This window comes from Lissotriton vulgaris, chromosome 7 (genome assembly GCF_964263255.1).
Source record: "Lissotriton vulgaris chromosome 7, aLisVul1.2, whole genome shotgun sequence".
Classification (NCBI taxonomy): Eukaryota; Metazoa; Chordata; class Amphibia; order Caudata; family Salamandridae; genus Lissotriton; species Lissotriton vulgaris.
In genome coordinates, this window is record NC_141695.1 from 695942100 (window position 1) to 695963018 (window position 20919).

The 20919-nt window shown below is 46.0% G+C and overlaps 1 protein-coding gene across 3 annotated transcripts in view; it reads right to left on the minus strand.

The window, feature by feature from the left end:
* The window catches only part of BPTF (bromodomain PHD finger transcription factor), a 1660779-nt gene that overhangs the window by 552347 nt on the left and 1087513 nt on the right, over window positions 1-20919 (minus strand). For all 3 annotated transcript variants that reach the window (XM_086930929.1, XM_086930930.1, XM_086930928.1), the window contains exon 23: window positions 18606-18828. In XM_086930929.1, coding sequence (XP_086787055.1) covers window positions 18606-18828 — 223 coding nt within the window. The remainder of the gene's footprint in view (window positions 1-18605; window positions 18829-20919) is intronic.

A 20919-nucleotide genomic window follows, 5' to 3' on the forward strand; every position in this document is an offset into this window, starting at 1 on the left:
GTAGTGTCTCGTGAATGAGTGCGTACTGCTCCAGGTGGCTGCTCTGCAAATATCCTTTATGGATACTCCAGCAAACAGCGCTGTTGATGCTGAGATTGACCTTGTGGAATGTGCCTTCACCTGTCCTTGCAAAGGCTTGCCTGCCGCCTGATGGCAGAACCGGATCGCACTTGTTATCCATCTAGATATCCCTTGTTTTGACAATGGAAATCCTTTCCTTGGGGCTCCGAAAGCCACAAACAGTTGGGGTGTTTTTCGAAATCCAGCTGTGCGTTGTAGATAGAATTTCAAACATCTCTGAACGTCCAGAGAATGAAGTGTCCTCTCAGCCTGGGTTGAAGGTCGAGGAAAAAAAGATTTCAAAACCACTGGTTCGTTAAGATGAAAGTCTGTCGGTACCTTCGGAATGAACTTGGGGTTCATCCGTAGGATCAATGTATCATTCTTGAACTGCAAGAAGGGTTCTTTGATAGTTAAAGCCTGAAGCTCTCCTACTCTCCTTGCAGAGGTTAGTGCCAAAAGAAGCGCCACTTTCCATGATAGGAACTTTAGGTCCGCCTTATGTACTGGCTCAAATGGCGGTCTCATCAGCTGAGCCAGGACCACATTCAAGTGCCACACCGGAGGTGGGGGCCTAACTGGCGGAAAAACTCTAAACAGTCCTTTCAGGAATTGTTTTATTACTCTTGCTGACAATAGAGAGGGGCCCGATCTTGTTCTTCTATACCTGGAAATAGCTGCCAAGTGGACCTTGATAGAAGCATGAGCCAGACCTGCTTGTGCCAACAATAGAATGTATGGGAAGAGTTGATGCGGAGCTGACGAGAAAGGATGTACTTTTTCCCTCTGACACCACAAATGGAACCTCTTCCATTTCGCTCTATATGTCTTATTAGTGCTAGGGGCTCGTGCCTGTGCCAAGATGGTCCTGCATTCTTCTGAGATGTTTAAATCCTTAAACTCTCTGTATTCAGGAGCCAAGCCGTCAACTGAAGCGAGCTCGGGTTCGGGTGAAGAACCTGGCCGTTGTACATTGATAGAAGTGTCTGTTTGGGTTGCAGATGAATGGGTTGTGTCTCTGATAGAAGAAGCAACTCCGTGTACCAAAACTGGCGAGCCCAGGCAGGCGCTATTAGTATCATCCTGCACCTGTCCATCTTGAGTTTCTTGAGGACTCGAGGAATCAGGGGAAATGGCGGAAAGGCGTAAACAAACGCGCCTGACCAGGACATCGAAAGGGCATTCCCCAGTGACCCTCGATGGTGTTCCCTGCTTGCGTAACACCGGCATTTCTTGTTTCCTGGTGTTGCAAACAGGTCGATCGCTGGGGTCCCCCAACGGAAGAAGATGTCCTTGACCACTGTGCTCTCCAATTCCCACTCGTGCGAGACTGCTCTCAGGCGGCTTAGTGTATCCGCCTTCGTGTTGCATACTCCTGGAAGGTGTTCTGCCACGAGTGTGATGTTCTGCGATATCGCCCATTCCCACAGTATTTGGGCTTCCTGTGAAAGCAATGGCGATCTTGTGCCTCCCTGCTTGTTGACGTAATGCATTGCGGTGGTGTTGTCCGTCCGCACCAGGATTGCCGAATCTGTAATCCTTGGGAGGAAGGCCAACATTGCCAATCGAATAGCTCTTAGCTCCAGAACGTTGATATGTAAGCGACGTTCTTCCGGAGTCCAGTGATCACTGACCTGGAGGTCTTGCATGACCGCTCCCCAACCTTGAAGAGAAGCGTCCGTGGTAATGACGTGAGGAGCCCGTGCAGCCTTGAAACTGAGTCCCACAGTGAGGTGAGATCTTTTCATCCACCATGAAACGGACCGTTTCATCCGCTGGGTAACCGTCACCCTGTCGTCGAACGAACCTTCCACTTGTCTCCACTGAAGGTCCAGTTCCTCCTGCAAGGGGCGCATTCGCAGTCTGCAGTGCGGAATCAATTGAATACAGGATGAAATCGACCCTAGAAGAGATTTGTACATCCTGACTGTCATCCAACTTCTCTTTTGCAAACGAGTGGCTGACGATATGAGTTTCATCTGTCTCTCTTCCGATGGGAAGGCTTTGCACACCTGAGTATCGAGTATCGCTCCCAAGAACTTCACCGTACCTGCCGGCTGAAGAACTGATTTTTCCTTGTTGAGTTGTAAACCCAGATGAATAAAGAGGTTCAGGCATGTGCTCACTGCTTTTGATGCCTCTTGTAAGCTTGGGGCCTTCAGCAGCCAGTCGTCTAAGTACGGGAATACTTCCAGCGACTGTCTCCTCAGAAATGCTGCTACCGGGGCCAGCACCTTTGTGAATATCCGAGGAGCGGACTTTAATCCAAATGGGAGCACCATGAACTGGAAGTGACTCTTGCCTACTGTAAAGCGAAGGAAACGTCTGTGAGCTGGATGGATCGGGATATGAAAATAGGCATCTTCCAGGTCTAATGTTGCCATGTAGTCGCCTGGGTTCAAGAGGCGCAATATGTCCTGGAGTGAAATCATCCGAAACGACAGTTTCGTGAGATAGGTGTTGAGCTCCCTCAAGTCCAGGATAGGACGCCACTTTTGCTTTGTTTTGCGGATCAGAAAAAATCTTGAATAGAAACCTTCTCCCCTTTGTGATAGGGGAACACGTTGGATCGCCCCTTTTTGAAGCATTTGTTGAGCTTCCTCTTGTAGAAGGTTTAGATGTTTCGAAGTAGTTGCGTGGGGAGCTCTTGTAGGTGGAAATTCCTGGAATTCCAGAGTATGCCCATTTCGGATGATGTTCAATACCCACTGATCCGATGTAATCTCTTCCCAGCTGCTCAGATGTTGTGATATCCTGCCGCCCACTGGAGATCCCAGAAGCGGAGGAACAGTTGGCAGAGTCAGGAGGCCGCTATTGACGCTTGCCAGCGTCCTTGCCCTGACGCCCCTGTCGTCCACGAGCGTTCTGGCGAGAGAAAGACTGGGATTGCGACTGCCGCTGATAGTACTGATTGCCGTACTGAGGTCTGTACGACTGAGACTGCTGTGAATATCGCTGCTGCTGATAACCTCCTCTTGGTGAAGTGAAGCCTCTTCCTCGTGCTCCACGGAACGGTGTCTTCCTATATTGCAGGTTCCCCAGAGCCCTTGCTGTCTCTGTGTCTTTCTTTATACCCTGCAGGGTCTCATCGACATGTTTCCCAAATAACATGTCCCCATCAAAGGGCAAGTCCAAAATCCTATTCTGGACCTCTGGCCGGAAGTATGTCGCTCGCAGCCACCCTTGTCGCCGAAGAACCGCTGCACTGCCCAGAGCACGGAAAGAGATGGTGGCGATGTCCATCGCGCAGTCAATCATCTCCGAAGAGGAACGTTGCCCTTCTTCCAGAAGTTTCTGTGCTTCCGCTTTCTGGTCATCCGCTAGCAGATCCACATAGTGTGCCACATCACTCCACATCTGGCGGTCGTATCTTGCTAGGATCGCCAAGGCATTCGCCGCTCTGACCAACAAGCTAGCCATCGTCGAAAAACGCTTCCCCGCGTTGTCCAACCTCCTACCCTCCTTGTCTGGTGGAGTCGTGAGGGTGGCCGAAGGATTCCGCGACTTCTTCTGCACCGCCTGCGATATGACCGAGTCTGGTCTAGGTTGTCCAATCAAGCAGGCGGGACTGTCATCAGGAGCTTTATATTTTTTCTCCAAGCGCGGAAGAGTTGGAATGACCGTCGCTGGGGTCTGCATCACCTTCTTCCCTTCCTCCCATATGTGCTCTACAATGGGAATCGAGCGCACCGCCTTACGGTATGCCTCTTTAAAATCGTACAAGAAACAATCCGTAGATGTTGTAGGCATTGCTAACTTAAAGCGCGCTGTGGCTCTTTCCATCAAACTGAAGAAACCTCCCACATCCGCCGGAGGCGAGTCGACCGGTTCTGGCACTGGTGAAGCCGGATCCGGAGCTATATACTGGTTCCATTCACTATCCTGGTCTTGATCCTGGTTCTGCCCCGTTTCATCCTCATCCGAGGTATCCACTTGGACTTGCCGAGGATATTCCCTCTCATGTTCCTCCTGTGCAGGCCGTACTGACTGTGCTGCCACCACCTGCGGTTGAACCTGCGCTTGACCTTCCACTGGTTGCGACCCTTGTCTGCTCCTATATTCCTCCAGCATTGCCCTTAAGTCTGTCAAAAGACTCATAGGCATCGTTACCATGCCCTGCTGTGGTTGGGTTTCTTGGTATGCGACTTGTCTTTGTGGTCGCTGTTCCTTCACGATCACGGAGGGTTTTCACTGACATTCTCCTGCATATACTACACCCCTCAACCTTATGGTCTGGGTATAGACAGTATATACAGTCATTATGTTGATCTTCAGCATAAAGTCGTTTTTTGCCACAAGTGACCTGAAAAGGCTCTTCTTTTCCTTATCAGCCATGACAAAGCTGAAAGAAATCCTTTCAGAAAAACTGTTTAAACAGTACCTCAAGTTGAAGTTAGAGCAGAGCTCTAAGGAGACTCCCTGTCACCAACGAAGCGGTAGAAAATCTGAGGCTCTGAGCTTTCTCAGGAAGGTTCTACAGGGTGAGGCTGATCTGATTGGTTGCTAAGGTGACTTTTGGTCTTTTTACATAATGACACCAATAGGCTACAAAAGATAATGAGGCCTAGGCCTAATTTTTTACCTTTTTACACCTATTAGGGTGTATTTACCTAGGTATATATATATATATATTATTACCGAGGCTCCCATTCCGACGACGGGGAATGATACAAGCAATGGGAATCTATGAAAGTTCCAATACTGGAGTAATAAAAGCAGTAATGTCTGGTGAATGCATGGATACTCTTCCAGGTCGCTGCAACCCCTGTTTGGTAAGGGGAAAACCTTTACGAGGAGCGCTGTAAGCCACAAAGAGCTGAGGTGACTCCCTGAAATCTTCAGTTCTTTGGAGAAAGAACCTCAGGCAACGCTGAATGTTAAGTGAGTGAAGCGATCTCTCAGCCGGAGTCTTAGGTTGAGGAAAAAAAGACTTAAGGACCGCAGGTTCATATAAGTGAAATTCCGAAGGCACCTTTGGGATGAACTTCAAGTTGGTACGAAGTACTACCGTCTCATTCTTAAACTGAAGAAAAGGCTCCTGAATAATGAGAGCCTGCAATTCACTAACCCTTCTAGCTGATGTCAAAACAAGAAGATGGGCCACTTTTCCTGACAGGAATTTTAGGTCCGCTTTATGCATTGGTTCAAAGGGATGTTTCATGAGCTGAGTCAGGAACACAATAGGGTCCCCAGTGGTGGAGGAGGCTTCACCGGAGGGAAGTTCGAAAAGCAATTTAACAAATTGCCTAATAATCCTTGCTGACCTGAGTGCATGGCCTGAAGATGTCCTTCTGAAGCGAGAGATGGCCTTGAGATTAAATTTAATAGATGAGTGAGCCAGGTCAGCCTTTACCAAGGAAAAGAGGTACGGTAGGATTTCATGTACTGAAGAAGAGAAATGGTGAACTCCAGATTCTCTGCACCAGTGACAAAACCTCTTCCACTTCATCCGGTAGGTTTTGTTTGTACTTAGAGCACGAGCCTGAGAAAGGATGTCTCTACATTCCGCGTAGAGGTTTAAGTCAAGAAACTCTCTGTGCTCAGAAGCCACGCTGATAATTGCAGGAATCGGGGATCCGGATGCTGTACTTGGCCCTGGGACATCATCAGTAATGCTGAAATATGTTTCAAGGGAACCGGTTGCTCCAAGGATAGGAGAAGAAGCTCCATGTACCAGTACAGGCGAGGCCAGGACGGCGCTAAAAGGATAATTTTGCAGGATACAGTTTTTAACTTACTGAGAAGTCTCGGGATCAGAGGAATGGGGAAAAGCGTAAACAAAGGCGCCTGACCATCCCTTCGAAAACGCATTCCCCAAGGATCCCGGATCGTGATGTCAGCTCGCGAAGAACCAGCATTTCTTCTTCTCTGGTGTAGCGAAGAGATCTATGGACGGTCTACCCCATAGACGGAAAATGCCCTCCAGGGTCTTCTGGTCCAGCTCCCACTCATGGCTGACTGACTTTAGCCTGCTTAGTGTGTCTGCTGTCTCGCTGAGATTCCCTGGGAGATGCTCTGCCTTCAGTGAGACCCCATGTAAAATCACCCATTCCCAGACAACTTGAGCTTCCCCAGACTGCAGGCTAGATCTTGTGTCGCCTTGCTTGTTGATATAATGCATCGCCATAGAATTTTCTGTTATTATTAGAACCGACAAATTCTTTATTCTCGGAAGAAAAGCTTGTAAGCCAGATGAATCGCTCTGAGGTCCAGCAGATTGATGTGAAAAAGACGACGATGATGCAGTCACCGACCACTTATTTGGAGGTCCTGCAAGACCGCTCCCCAGCCCCCAGAGATGTATCCATTGTAATTATCGGAGGAGCTGGAGTGACCATGAAGGAGAGACCCCGTTCCTGTGAATCCATCATGAAGCGTCTTTCATTTGCACAGTAATCTTGATCATGTCCCCAAAAGACCCTTCCACTTTACGCCACTGTAGGTCCAGTTACTCCTGAAGAGGACGCATATGTAGCCTGCAGTGAGGAATTAGAGGAATGCAGGACGAAATGGAACCCAGAAAGGACTAGTAGAGGAGAACTGAAAGTGACCTTTTTAGAAGTAGTTGGGCCATCAACATCAGTTTGACTTGTCTTTCCCGTGACGGAAATACCTTGTTTAGGGACGTGTCCAATATGGCTCCCAGGAATTTTGCATTTTTGTATGGGCACAAATTTGACTTTTCTCTGTTGAGGGTAAGACCCAGACTCTTAAACAGTGTTGTACAAGCTGCCACCGAATTCTCGGTTGCCGCCTTGGTAGGAGCCTTTAGCAACCAGTTGTCCAGCTAGGGGAAAACCTGGTTCTGTTGTTTTCTTAGGAATGCCGCTACAGGAGCTAGCATCTTTGTAAAGATCCTTGGTGCCGATCTGAGGCCGAAGGGGAGGGCCTTAAATTGAAAGTGGCTCTTGGCTACTGTAAGGCAAAGGAACTTCCTGTGCGATGGATGGATGGAAACATGAAAATATGCCTCTTCCAAGTCCAAAGAGGCCATGAAATCTCCTGAATTTAAATGTCGAAGTATGTCCTGCAAGGAGATCATTCAAAATAACTGATGAGATAGGTATTGAGCTACCTCAGATTCTGAACTGGGCGCCACTTCGACAGTCTTTCGAACTAGAAAGAACCGGGAGAAGAACTTTCTCCTCTTTGGGAGAAAGGGACTAGTTCTATCGCCCGTTTCTGAGGCATTTATTGGACTTCTAGGCGCAGGAGACGAAGATGCTTTGTTAAGCTGGAGCGAGGGGGTTTGGTTGGAGAAGGATGAACAAATTCCAAAGTGTGGCCGAATTGGATTATATTGAGCACCCAACGATCAAATGTAATCCGTTGCCAATTTTGGAAGTATAGGGAGATCCTGCCCCCCACAGGTGTTTGATGATGGGGAGGAACAGTAGTCAGAGCCAGCAAGCCACTATTGATGCCTAGAGGAATTCTTCCTCCAACGTCCTGCACTTCCTCTGGGTGCTGATTTCGAATATGTTGTGGAATGACCCTGCCGTTGTTTGTATTGTGGACGGTAACACTGCGAGACAGGTGTATAAGAGGAGTAGCGATATTGCTGGTAACCTCCTCTGTATGACGGGAGACCTCTATCCCTTGCTCCCCGAAAACTGAACTTGCGGTATTGAAGTGTCCCATACGACCTTGCTGTGTCTGTGTCTTTCTTAACCCCTTCCATGCTCATGACGAGCTCAGCTCGTCATGAGGCACAGTTGAGCTGTGCTGATGACGAGCTGAGCTCGTCATGACACCAGCAAAATGGCAATTTCCAGCACAGGGGAAAAATAACCACAGCAGCGATGTGGTTAATGTCTTGGAGCGCATCATGTATGTGCTTGCAAAAGAGTGCCTCTCTATCGAATGGAAGGTCAAAATTTTTGTTCCGAACCTCAGATTTAAACGACGGCTGCCCTAGGCAGGGAACACAGTTGTTGCAATATCCATTGCTCAATCACTCACCTCAGAGAAGGTCCTCTCTCCTTCCTGGATGAACTTTTTCCCTTCGGCCTTGCTGTCTTCAGGCAGTTGGTCTAGGTAGGGAGAGAGATCACACCAAATCTGGCAGTCGTACCGCCCCAAAAAGGCAAAATCGTTAGCCGCTTTGACGAGCAGGCTTGACATAGATGAAAACCTCTTGCCAGCATTGTCCAAGCATCTGCCTTCTTTATCCGGAGGCATTGTTAGAGGAGCTGCTGGATTTTTTCACCTCCTCTGCGCTGCCTGTGAGATAACGGAGTTCGGTTTTGGCTGACTCACAAGGCAAACCGGTCTATCCTCCGGAGCTTTATTTCTCTTCTCCAGCCGAGGAAGAACCGGGACCACCATGGCTAGGGTCTTCATGACTTTCTGCCTCATTTCCAATACATTATTGACAATGGGAATTGTTCTTACAGACTTCTTAAAGGGTTCCTTAAAGTCATACAGGAAGCACTCTGACTGGACAGAAGGCATAGGCAGATCGACCGTTTTGGCAGCCCTTTCTAGTAGCTTGTGGAAACCGCCTATGTCCCCAGGAGGAGAATCTACTGGAACCGGTAAAGGGGAAGCAGGAGTAGGAATAATATAATCATCCCATTCTCTATGTGGGTCCGGGAGATCTGCATCTCCCTGGTTGTCATCTGAGGTATCATCCTGGATAAGGGGAGCAGCTGGTGGTGGCTCCTCTATCAATTGTAGTGGCGGTGGTGGCAGCAGAGGGGTGGAAGGCCCAGCAGGTGGACCAGCGGGACCTGAGACATGTTCCTGAGCTGAAGATGGTGTCGGAAATCTACGTGTATAGTCTGAGAGCATGAACTGCAGGTATGAAATCAAGGAGGATGGCATACAGACCATCTCCTCCTGATAACCTCTATGGTAGTCCAAGGAAAGATCATAGTCCTGTTCTTCACCATATCAGTCTTCAGAGGCTAGATCTTGGCACTTAATATGCAGTTCTGAAGGGCTATGTGGTTAACCAAATGGACTTTCCTCATCCAAATCTTCTTCCTCTAGGGGGTAAGTAGGTAGCAAAGGTATCACTTTGCAAGGGGAAGTGAGCTCAGGAATTACATGATGCTTCCTGATAATTTCCCCAGAAACTCTCTCTCATGTTGACGATGTACATCTTGCCATTGACGGTGCAGTCGACGATACAGTCGTCATTACCGTTGCAGTTGTCGCTGTAGTCGCCATCGACATCACGGCCGTCGTCGTCACCGCCGTCGACAATGGATGTTATGAGGGCGTTGAAAGCAAGGAAACTCTCGGCGACTATCCCTTCGTCGGAGCAGACTGAGGACACTGTACCTTTTCACAGTGCGTTGACTATGACAATGATAGTTTCTTCGTCGACGGAGTCGTCTACAGCTTCATCGACAATGGGACGTTTTTAGCTTGTTTTCCCTCAAAAGGAACAGTGGAGGGTTTTTTGAAGGCCTTCCTTCCCTAAAGAGGAGAAGATGGAGGTACAGAGCTCGATGTCTTCACTGCAGTCCCTCCTGTTTTAAGTCCTTTTCTCTCTTTTACACCTCGGTGAGGAGATTTGCTTGGGCCCATGAGAGGTCTTTTTAGAGTCTTTCCCAGGACGGTCTTCTGAAGAAGAAGAAGGATCAGATCTCACCCTTGTTAGTGATCTCCTTGAGGACAAAGCTGATGAGGCCTCATCACTATCACCCCAGAGCACTCAGAAACAACTTGCCCTTTGGCCAGTTCCTCAGGCTCAAAAGGAACTGTTCTACTAAAGAGGCGTTTGACGCTCATTCGGCTAAACTGTCGGAACAACTACGGGAGAAGAACTACCCAAACAAAATCATACGTCAATCCAAGAAAAGGGCATCCAACAACAACCGTGTAGCCCTTTTAGACATAACAGTACCTAAAGAGAAGTCAGACAGGATAACGTTTGTGAACACTTTCCACACTAAGTCTAACCAGGTCCAAAAGAACGTGAAAAAACACTGGTCTATTCTAAACACTAGTGTTGACAAACTACCCTTACCACTTTTTGCTTTTAAAAGAGGCCAGAATTTAAAAGATCAGCTGGTACACACCAGACCCAAAAACAGAATCAGTAGACAGGTGGGGACCATATGGGATCTCCCACCTGTAGAAGGGTATCACCCTTGTGGAAATTGTTCTGTCTATCCACAAACAACTAAGTCCACCACGGTTGATATTGGGACAGGCTGACCCTGGCAGCAGCGCAAATTCACAAATTGCAATAGTGAGAATACCATCTATCTCATCACTTGTCCATACCTAAAGAGGTATGCAGGCATGACGACAAGAAAAATAAGAACCCATATATGCGAACACAAGAGCACAGTACGGTGTCGGAAGCAAGCGACGCGCATAACATCACACTTTCTAGAGGTGGGACATGGTCCTAACGACTTCACATGGACTGTGTTGGAACAGCCCACTATTCCAGAGCATTGCCCCAATGTGAGCAATTTTTGTTCAAAAAAGAACAAAAATGGGTTTATAAGCTCAACAGCGACAAAGAGGGTTTAAATGAACCAATACCCTGGATGTCGCTGTAATGTAATAGAGTAATGTGCATATACTGACGGAAACATCAACATCAATATCTAATATGTTGTTTCACTATAAAGCTGTATGTATTTATGCTTTTGTAAATGGGCAGTCCTCAAATGTGTTCGCGCTTTGTGACGTGGGCACAATATTAGGGAAGTGAAATTGACCATCTATTAACAATAACAACCAACATTAGGACTGTAATTTTGATTAATGTGTGCCTCAGTTAAAAACATTTGAAGTCGCATGCATGTGCCATATTCGGGAATAGTGAATTACTTAAGCGCACATGTGAATGCAATTAAAGTTAATCGCTTTTAAAATGCATCCGATTGACATCTAAACTGTATGCGCGATAACAGACTTCCAAGCACTCCTCGAGAGCCTTTCTTACACCACTGTAACCATCATTCCCTGCGCGATCACGTGAGCGCACGGATGGACAAACAAACAAATAGTCCTTTCTACATCCATTCGGTGCCTCCCCAGTTAGCGCAGAGGAACGCCAGGAGACACCGACGCATAGGTAAGCGGGAACAACGGGTTTGTTTCTCTACTTAATACCATTAGTGTACACACACCGAGTGATAGTTTTGGATTCATCTAAGACCTGTCGTCGCCGCAATATGATATGATCGGTGTAATGGTAAATCGCTTTCTGCTTCTCATTGCCCCGACCCCAGAGGCTTAACAAACATTGGTTAACCTGAGTGTTAGACTCGAGTGAGGCAAACGGGAGGAACAGGTGTTTTTCACTAAAGATAGTTACCCGGCCGGATACTGACTAATACATTTTGTATATATAGTATTACGGGTCACTGCAACAATACGATCCGTATTAAAGGCGCACTAAGTTTCAGAAATATTTGTTTGAACCACTTTCCGTTTCTCTGCTTAGCCCTGGTCTAATCTCAGAGGTAGAATTAGCAGGGTGTAACTTGGCAGTCAGACAGTGGTGAGACTATCTGTTTATAAGAAATGACTAGATCATGCATATCATGACGCATAAAAGACACCGTATGCTATCGTAGTGTCTTTCGAATTTAATTCTGAATACCTTTCAGTAAGAGTGATTTTTACTTCTAATTGGGATAAACAGTCGAATGCTTACGAATATATATATATTTTTTTTAAAACAGAGCGGTGCTCCTCATTACCAGAGCTGCAGCCAGGTGAGGTGAGGCGCTATCCCCACACGAATTGGGTGAGTGACAATATGTGGATATATACACATATTGATATGATTAAAAGCTGATTAATGAATTATTCGTTAAAGGAATACAACTACTGATGAGTGTATTTTTCAAAAAATGTGTGTCGCTTTTTACTTTCTTCCCTCTTGACGTGACAATATTTTGGATTGTGGCGGAGTTTCTGAACCTGAAAAGCAGGTGATATGATTCCATTTTACCTTTATATTTTTCACTAACTCAACAGCAGTAGCAACACTTAGGTCCTGATGAATGCATTGGTACTTTCCATCTATGCAGAAACATGTTGACCACTATTTGCTAAACAGATATTCTGTCAAATCTGTTTATTCACTATTGTTTTTATGTTTGGGGAGCTGAGAGAAATCATTAAAATCTCCACTTCTACTCAGTCTTACCCAATTTTATTCTATCACTAATCACATATTTGCACTGCTTTTTTCAGTTGTCCTATCACACTGACACCACCCACTAGATATTAACAAAGGGTCTTCGGCTCTCACTGTCCTTCTTCACTCTTGTGACTGTGATCGCACTAGCTCCTGGGTAAGGAGAACCCATATGATGTAAAAGTGGTGGTACAGATCGACAACTGATGGGAAAATTCTCACCTATCCTTGGGTCTGTGTTTCCCAGTAGAGTAATCACGTGCACTGTGTTATATCGAATCACGTGGTGTTACCGAATGATCTAACTTACAATACTTGTTTTTAGTCATGTCAAGGTCTGTTGGTGAATAGAGTTCCCTTTTTTTACTGCTTGACTCCTAGATACCTCTTTTGTAATTCATGTCTTTGTTAGGGGCGCGTATCTAGTGGCGAGTCTTTAAACCAGCCCTTGGACCCTCTTCTATATAGTGCGCTTTATAGCCTCATCACTATCGTCACTGGAGACTAGCTCTCTCCTGGACTTTAGCTTCTGAAGCCAGGTCAGGAGAAGTCCCTCGCAGCCTCTCAAGGTTTTGGTGGAAAAAGTAAGGCATACCTTGCTATCTTTGGCCTTGTGATCTAGAAACAGGCAATAGATGCAGTCTTTGTGAGGATCATCCACGCAGAGCTTCTTTTTAGAGCAGGTGGCAGAAGCTCTAAAAAGTCATTTTTTCTCTTTGTCAGTTATGTTGAAAAGAGAAAGAACTCGAAGCTGTAAAAGTTGTTGAAGAAAAAAAAACTGTTGAAAAACTCTCAAGAATAATTGAACAAGGAAAAAACTGAGCAGAGCTCAGTGGAGACTCCCTAGCACAACGTGCGGTAGAACATCCGAAGGTCTGAGGTTTTCTCAGGAGGGTTCTAGAGGGTGAGGCGAATCTGACTTTTTGTTGACTTTATTTGGTCTCTTTTACAATAAGAGGTGGATATGTTACAAACTGGAATGGGCCTAGGCCTGGTTGTAATGGCTTTGCATTGCTATTTTTAGGTCTTGCGCCCAACGTTGCAGTGTGCAGAGCTGCTCGAGCAGCGAGAGATTTATTGGGGTAGAGGGATTTTAGGAGAAGGACTTTTGCTCCTGCTCATGCTTTGGATTGGTCAATGTCCATTTTTATTTAAAACCCTGCATTTCGATAGCTCTGTAGGCTTTTTGGTTACCGCCCTGTGGCTTTTTTGTGCACACCCTTGGGACACCGAGTCTACGGCTTCCTTAAGTTTGATAGCTTTTCTCTAATCTGATGGGGCGTGTTAAGGGAAGGTTCAGGGAGAGTTCACCAAGGAATCTGCTTTCCAGGCAGTCAGGCAGGCCAAGGGGGCAGGCTCAGAATTCCTGATATGTGTCTTTACATCGTATATCTGCCGTTAGAATCCGCCCTTTGATCTTGAGCAACTTCTCGCCTGTCCTTCAGGCATCTTTATCAAGTGAGCGCAGTGTGCTTCCAGACACGGTTTTAGAATGGCACCAGCCGGTTCCTTAGAAGATAAAACAATTGTGTTAAAACACTGTTGTCTCTGGAGTGTGAAACACATCAAAGGAAAACAAGGAGGGGGTCTGTCCTGCACCCGAGATATACTGTAGTGCCAGTACCATTGCCCCTGCAACTCTTGTCTTCTCCTTTCTTGCAAAGCGCTGTATGTGACAGCGCCTCTCTCCTTTCTTCCAAGGCACTCTATGTTGCAGCATCTCTCTTGCTCCTTCGCTCTCCTTCCCTCCGCCTCTCGCCTCCTCTCACCTTCCTTTTGAAGCGCTGTATGTGGCTATATCTCCCTCTCTCTCCCAGTCTTTCTCGCCTCGTCCTTCCACTTTACTCCCTCCACCTTTCTGATTCTTCTTAATTTCGAAGCGCTGTCTGTGCTAGCGCCTCTCTTCCGCTCTCCTCCCTTCCACCCCTCTCTCTCTCCTGCACTCGCCTTCCTTCTGAGGCGCTGTATGTGTCCGCAGGTCCCTTTCTGCACCCCCTCCCGCTCCTTCCGTTTGAGGCGCTTTATGTGGCAGCATGTCGCTCACTCTCTCACCATCCGTTCGAGGCGCTGTGTGTGACTGCACCTCTGCCATAAACTGGTTGCTCGGGCAGGCTGCTAATATTTTGGCCAGAGTCCTCTGTGAATGAATGAATAAAAAAGAAATTTATAGAGCGTACGTTCGCCGGCGGCTTCTTGGAACTTAGAGACGGACTAGCAGAAGACAGAGCAGGAAGGGTTTAATCGAACGCCTGTACAAACAACCATGTCTTCAGGGCTCGTCTGAACATCTGGTAGGAGGGGATGTGACGAAGTTCAGGGTGGAGGGAATTCCACAGGTGGGGAGCTTGTGAGGCAAATCTTAAACCCCCGAGCCTTTTGTGCTTAAACGTGCAGGTAGCAAGGAGGTTAAGGCCAGTCGACCGGAGTGTTCGGGAAGGGGTATAGCGGTGGAGTAGAGAGCCAATAAAGGAGGGACCTTGATTTACGAGGGCAAGATAGGTGAGACAGGCGACCTTGAAGAGACTGCGCTGGATTATCGGGAGCTAGTGTAGACATTTCAGGAGTGGTTTCACAGAGCAATGTTTAGGCTGTCGAACAATCAATCTGGCCGCCTGATTTTGAACAAGTTGGAGTTGGTGGGTCTGGTAAATAGGGATACCGATGTAAAGGAAATTCGCGTAGTAAAGGCGGAACACTACTAAGCCCAACACGATGTGAACCAAGGCTTCATGGGTAAGGAATCTGCTAATCTTCCTGATGCGGCGCAGATGTAAAAAACAAGCCAACACCAGATTTAATTTGGGGTTTCAGGGACAGATCCTTACTGATAGTAACTCCAAGACTCTTGACCGAGCTCGCTGGGCAGGGAGCTTCGCCCAGCGAGGATGGCCAGAAGCTGGGATTCCATGAGTTGTTCAATGGTCCAGTAAGCACCAACTCAGTTTTGTCTGGATTGAGCTTGAGCTGGTTCGCTCTGTGCATCTTTATTTTAAGTTTCTAGCAGTTCCAGCGCCTTTGGTGATGTTTTGAACTGACGATGGCGATTAAATGTTGTGGGTTGTTTCCTGCAGGCAAGCTTGATGTGTCTGTTTAGGGTCCAGAAGCTGTTAGATCCCAGCAGGCAGGCGCCTCCCTCCGTTTCTGAGTTGTGTGCTCTTGGGCATGATCCCGCACCTGGACACTTCAAAGGCCTCCATCAAATTTATTGGTGTATTTAACAAGTGATTCTCTTGCGTCATACCCCAGTGACTCCTTCAGCCCACCCAGGCTCCTTCGTAAACAGTACTTCTTGGCCCGTTAGCATTATAAGAGATATGCTTCACCCCCCACCCCCGGAGTTTTATATAGCTCGAGCTTGATCCGAAGGTATCGGGGCGCTTTACATAAGCACCAGTTGCATTTCCCACCACAATCTGGAATTAACTAGAATGTCTCACAAGGTCAGTTGAGGTTAAACAAAACACAGATAAAAGAGTCGAGCTTGGTAGAAGCCAATTCCATCTGGTCAACTGGAAGTTAGGTCAATGTTTTCACAAAGCGTGTTTTAAAGAGCTTATCGGCACGTTTGTGCAGTGGGGAGCTACATGTGGGTCCGCACAGGAGTCGTGTTTTCAACTGTTACAACTTGCCACTTGTTCATGCCTTGTGTACGATTACTTGAAGTGTGTGTGCCTCTGTTCACCAGGCAGCTACAGTGTAGTGGGATATATAACACAATGAGCAACCCAATATACCCTTGAGGGTTTGGGCAAAAAGGTGAAAGGGTAAAGATACCTTCAAGGGATTTTGATTACAAAATTTGTATATTTTAAATGATTTTAATCTAAGACCCACATGGATGTCAGTCTGTAAATGAATTCAACAATTTTTGATAAAAAAATAATTTGATACAGTCACACTATGTGATCCAAACATAAGAAAAGAAGAGAACACAGGTGTATGTAAAACAGTTGTATTTTATACGTATTGTAAATCATAAATAGGGTACTGGAAGTATATCAACAAGAATACAAGAAGTGCATGTATTAGACATCAAACAACTTCATTGTAACTGTTGTGAACGCTTTTCTTCTATATTACAGTTTGATATTTTAAATCCAGGAAGAAAGAGCGTAGGTCGACGTTTCGGTCTCTATAGGTAATATATCGAGACCATCTTCAGGACAAATAGGATATACAAGAAGACCCCTGTACAATATGGAGTAGTTGATTGTCCAATTAATGAGACAGATGTCCAACAGGTCCTTAAACGAATTTCCAAACAGGACTGTCGAATACTTAGAGATGAATATCGTCCTCAGCGAATGAATCACAATGCAGAATTCTGAAATAACTTTTAGCGGAATCGTCTGATTTCACCACTTGATATTAAAAGCCTTAAACCTGCAGAGAAATTTCAAACGCATCCGTCAGGTTGCTTTAATTCAGTCAGCGCTCGTAACTCCTACTAAGTCAGAAGAATGGTCGTGGGCTCCGCCAGCTTCAATAAAGTAAGCTTACTTTATTTACAATGATTTACAATGATAAAATACAACTTTTTTACATACACCTGTGTTCTCTTCTTTTCTTATGTTTGGATCACAGTGTGATTATATCAAATTAATTTTTCATCAAAAATTGTTGAATTCATTTACAGACTGACATCCATGTGGGTTTTTGATTAAAATCATTTAAAATATCTAAATTTTGTAATCAAAATCCCTTGAAGGTATCTTTACCCTTTCACAGTGTAGTGGGAGCACAGATGTTGCACCGGTGGACGTGTGATCGTCTGCACTTCCTCTCTCCGGTGCGGTGGGGGAGAGATGAGGTTTCAAGGCCGATTGTGAAAGTCAAGCGTGGCCGCCCCTGTTTGGAATCTGCAGTAAAGTTCACTTTGCAGTTTTTGCTCGGGCAGGCTGCTAATATTTCGGCCAGAGTCCTCTGTGCATCTTAATTTTAAGTTTCTAGCAGTTCCAGCGCCTTTGGTGATGTTTTGAACTGACAATGGCGATTAAATGTTGTCAGTCGTTTCCTGCATGCAAGCTTGATGTGTCTGTTTAGGCTCTAGAAGCTGTCAGATCCCAGCAGGCAGCCGCCTCCCTCTGTTTCTCAGTTGTGTGCTCTTGAGCATGGTCCCGCACCTGGACACTTCGAAGTTTTTTATAGCGCAAACTTGATCCGAAGGTATAGGAGCGCTTTACATACGCACCAGTTGCGTTGCCAACTGACACATTCATTTTTGTCAGGCATGGGGACATTAAGTGATTTGCCCAGAATCACAGGATGTTGAGCGTCCCTGCCAAGACTCAAACCCGGATCCCCAACGTGAGGTCGACCACCCTAGCCATAAGGGCACGTACTCTCCCCAGTGCTTATAATCAGAACTCCATTTGGAAATATAAAGGTGCGTTTATTGACTGTCCCACTCTTTCTTAAATAAGTGCTACTACTCTCCCTTTCTTAATGAAGTACTGCTACCCCACCTTTCTTACTGAAGTGCTGTGCTCTCCCTTTCTTAATGAAGTGCTGTACTCTCTCTTTCTTAATGAAGTGCTGCTACTCTTCTTAATGAAGTGCTGGTATTTTCCCTTTCTTATTGAAGTGCTGCTACTCTCCCTTTCTCAATGACAGGCTGTACTCTCCCTTTCTTAAAGAAGTGCCGCTACTCTTCTTAAATAAGTGCTGCTACTCTCCCTTTCTTAATGAAGTGCTACTACTCTCCCTTTCTTAATGAAGTGTTGCTACCCTTCTTATTGAAGTGCTGCTACTCTTTTTAATGGAGTGCTGCTACTCTCTCTTAATGAAGTGCTGCTACTCTCCCTTTCTTAATGAAGTGCTGCTTCTCTTCTTAATGAAGTGCTGCTACCCTTCTTAATGAAGTGCTACTACTCTGCCTTGTATTTTTGTTTTCATTATTACAACAAATATGAAAACAAAACTAAAAGCCATTGTCATTTACAACGCCAATAGCTCAAACTCGCGTAAATGCGAGACCTATTGCATTGCAAATGCTTGTTATATATACCGGGGACTCCCATCTCGAGGAGGGGGAATGATTCAAGCATGTGAATCTATGTAAGTTCCAATACTGGAGTAATCAACAATTTCCACTGGGAACTCAAGGAGGATAGTAGTGGGTTAATGACTACGACTAGAAAGTAGGAAGACATTTTCTTTGAGTGGTTAAACTAGGACAAAGAAAGCATTAAACAAGTTTAGGCAAGAACAGAAACAAAGGGCATACCATGTAGCTTCGATGACAAATCTGTACTGCAGCTTTATAAAGCTCATAGACTTCACTTCTATGACTCCAGGGGTGTACACATATAGTTGCCACATGAAAGTATAAACCTTAACACCAGTATGTCTTGCTTCACACAACAGCTTAAAATATAAGAGCAAAGATATAAGCACATTTATTTATTTTGGAAAAACTACCACTTACCAGATGTTGAAGATGAGACTGTTGTGATAGTTGTGTTGGTGGTGGATGGCGTGGCAGGTATAGGGGTAAAAAGGAACCTCTGAACTGTACCATTTGGCATCGCTGCTTGCATTAACTGCTGTCCTGGGCCAGGAATTACAGTAACACCTTGGGGAATCAACTGTAGCTGTCCTGTAGTTTGACCTTGTCCCTGAATTACTACAGTCAGACCCTGACTTCCACCCTAAAAAACAAAAAAAAACACATTTGTTTAAGTATTTTCCCCACTCACAACCTTTATTGCACAGCAAAATGTCTGGCAACGTAATATAAGTATTTAAACAGTTATATCCCAGTAAGAATAATTTTGAGTTTGAGGCAATTCTAGATTCACATGTGATGCATTAATATGCTGTTAAGTCTTGGAAACAGAAAAGCATCTTGTCTTTGTATGAAAGCATTTCATGGCCATCGCTCATGAGGACATTGTAGGAAGTTGGTTATGTAGTGTACAATTGTAGGGGCACAACATGCAAATAGTCCAGACGACCCATATTAGTTTAGAGGGCTTAAATTAATAACCCCAAGTGCTCTGTTTGTGGTAGTGAGGTTGAGCAGCTTAGGCTTATCAGAGGTTAGTGTTAAGAATGTGTGTAGACACAGTCAATAAATGAGACAAACTCAAGAAGAAACTAGATCAATTTAGAAAAATAACAGATTTTTTTATATAATTTAGACACCAAGATCATCGGAATCAGGTAAGGACTTTCGGAGATAGAAATGTTTATAGAAGTAGAAAATACAGTTGAATAACGGTTTTGGGGTATGAGCTTCAAATGCGGTAATATTATCCTATGAGAGTAACATACACTGCATAGGTACACTTGCGAATGGTTATGGGGAACAACTTTAGGGACTTAGGGTGCTTAGGGGTCAAGGTCCAAGAACCACCAGCAGTTTGGGTTTACACAGACCCGAGTGCAGAGGTGCTGGTCACATTGGTAGCCTTGAGCGCTATGCGTTAAAGTCAATGGCAAAGGTACCTCAAAGTAAAGGTTGCAAGTGGGGACAAGGCCAGCAGAATCCAAAAGGGGGCTCCGCTTTAGAGGGTCTCTGGGGCACAGGGATACAGTCAGTTTCTGTAAATCCAGGCTGGGGGGGGGGGGCTCGGATGCAGAGGTCTCATGACCAGCGGTTGCTGTGGTTAGAAGCTCTCACTTGGCTTTGGTGACTTGGAGAGGGAGAGAAAACAGAACAGCAGGGACACTCTAGGAGTTGACCTCAGTGATCCTGGAGTCCCCCACCAGCAAGTCGGTTTGGCTTTGGTAGTGGCCGGACTGGACCCACAAAAATCTTTGGCTGTGGCAAATGTTCAGCTACCCAGGGTATTGGTGCTGGGCGACTCTTGGAGGGCCTGCCGTCTCCAAACTCTGCAGGGAAACAGACCTGAACTCCTGGAGCAGCAACTACCTCTTCCTGGTGAGATGCTCCTTCAGGGACCCATGGTCGGTAAGTTGAGGTACAGGACAAGCGTGGTCATGCCTGCAGCTGCAGGTGAATGGCTCTCCAAATCCAAGAGAGATGCTGCTTGGTTGTTGAAGCGCTGGACAGTCCACCGGGCTTGGGAGGATGCACAGCTTTTGAATGAGCTTGGCTGGTGTAATTGCCGAGGTACCAGCAGCAAGGCAGGGTTTAGCGCCAAGTTCAGGGTAAGTCCTCAGTTCTCGTGGTGACTGCTTTCTTCTGTCCTCCTTCGGTTCCCAGGTAGTCGAAAGGGGTTCCTGGTTCAGGGAACCACATAAATAGTGAATTTAGGGCTGTTAAGGGGAGTGTAAAGTAGTAGCCAAAGGGCTACTTACCTTTGGGGTTCTGAATTTCACCAAAAACAAGATGGGGAAACCCTTCCTTGAGAGCCCACTTCAGGTTGACCACCTTAGAGGTGTGCCTAGCCTGATAGTGTAACACACCAATTGATTAGCTAATTTTCCTGCCTGCTCTGGCGCCAAATGCCCCAAGAGCCTTCCGAGCAGGGGGCCAGTATCTCGCCTGTTATGGCAGGCTGGAAGAGTCCAATCAGCGAGCAGACTAAATGACTGGTAGGTTTCATTGGGTACCTTTAAGGTGCCCTCTGGGTGAATGTCATTATAAAGCCAACACTGGTGTTGATTTATTAAGACAAGGTGTTTGATACAAAACATCATTATTTCCAGTGAAGCCATTATGTAACTGGGTAACTTGTCATGACCAGTGCCCAGTACAGATTCTTAAGATCGCTTCCTTGTCACTTGCTAAGTTATGGCAATGGAGCCAGACATCACAGGGGTATATCCGCTAA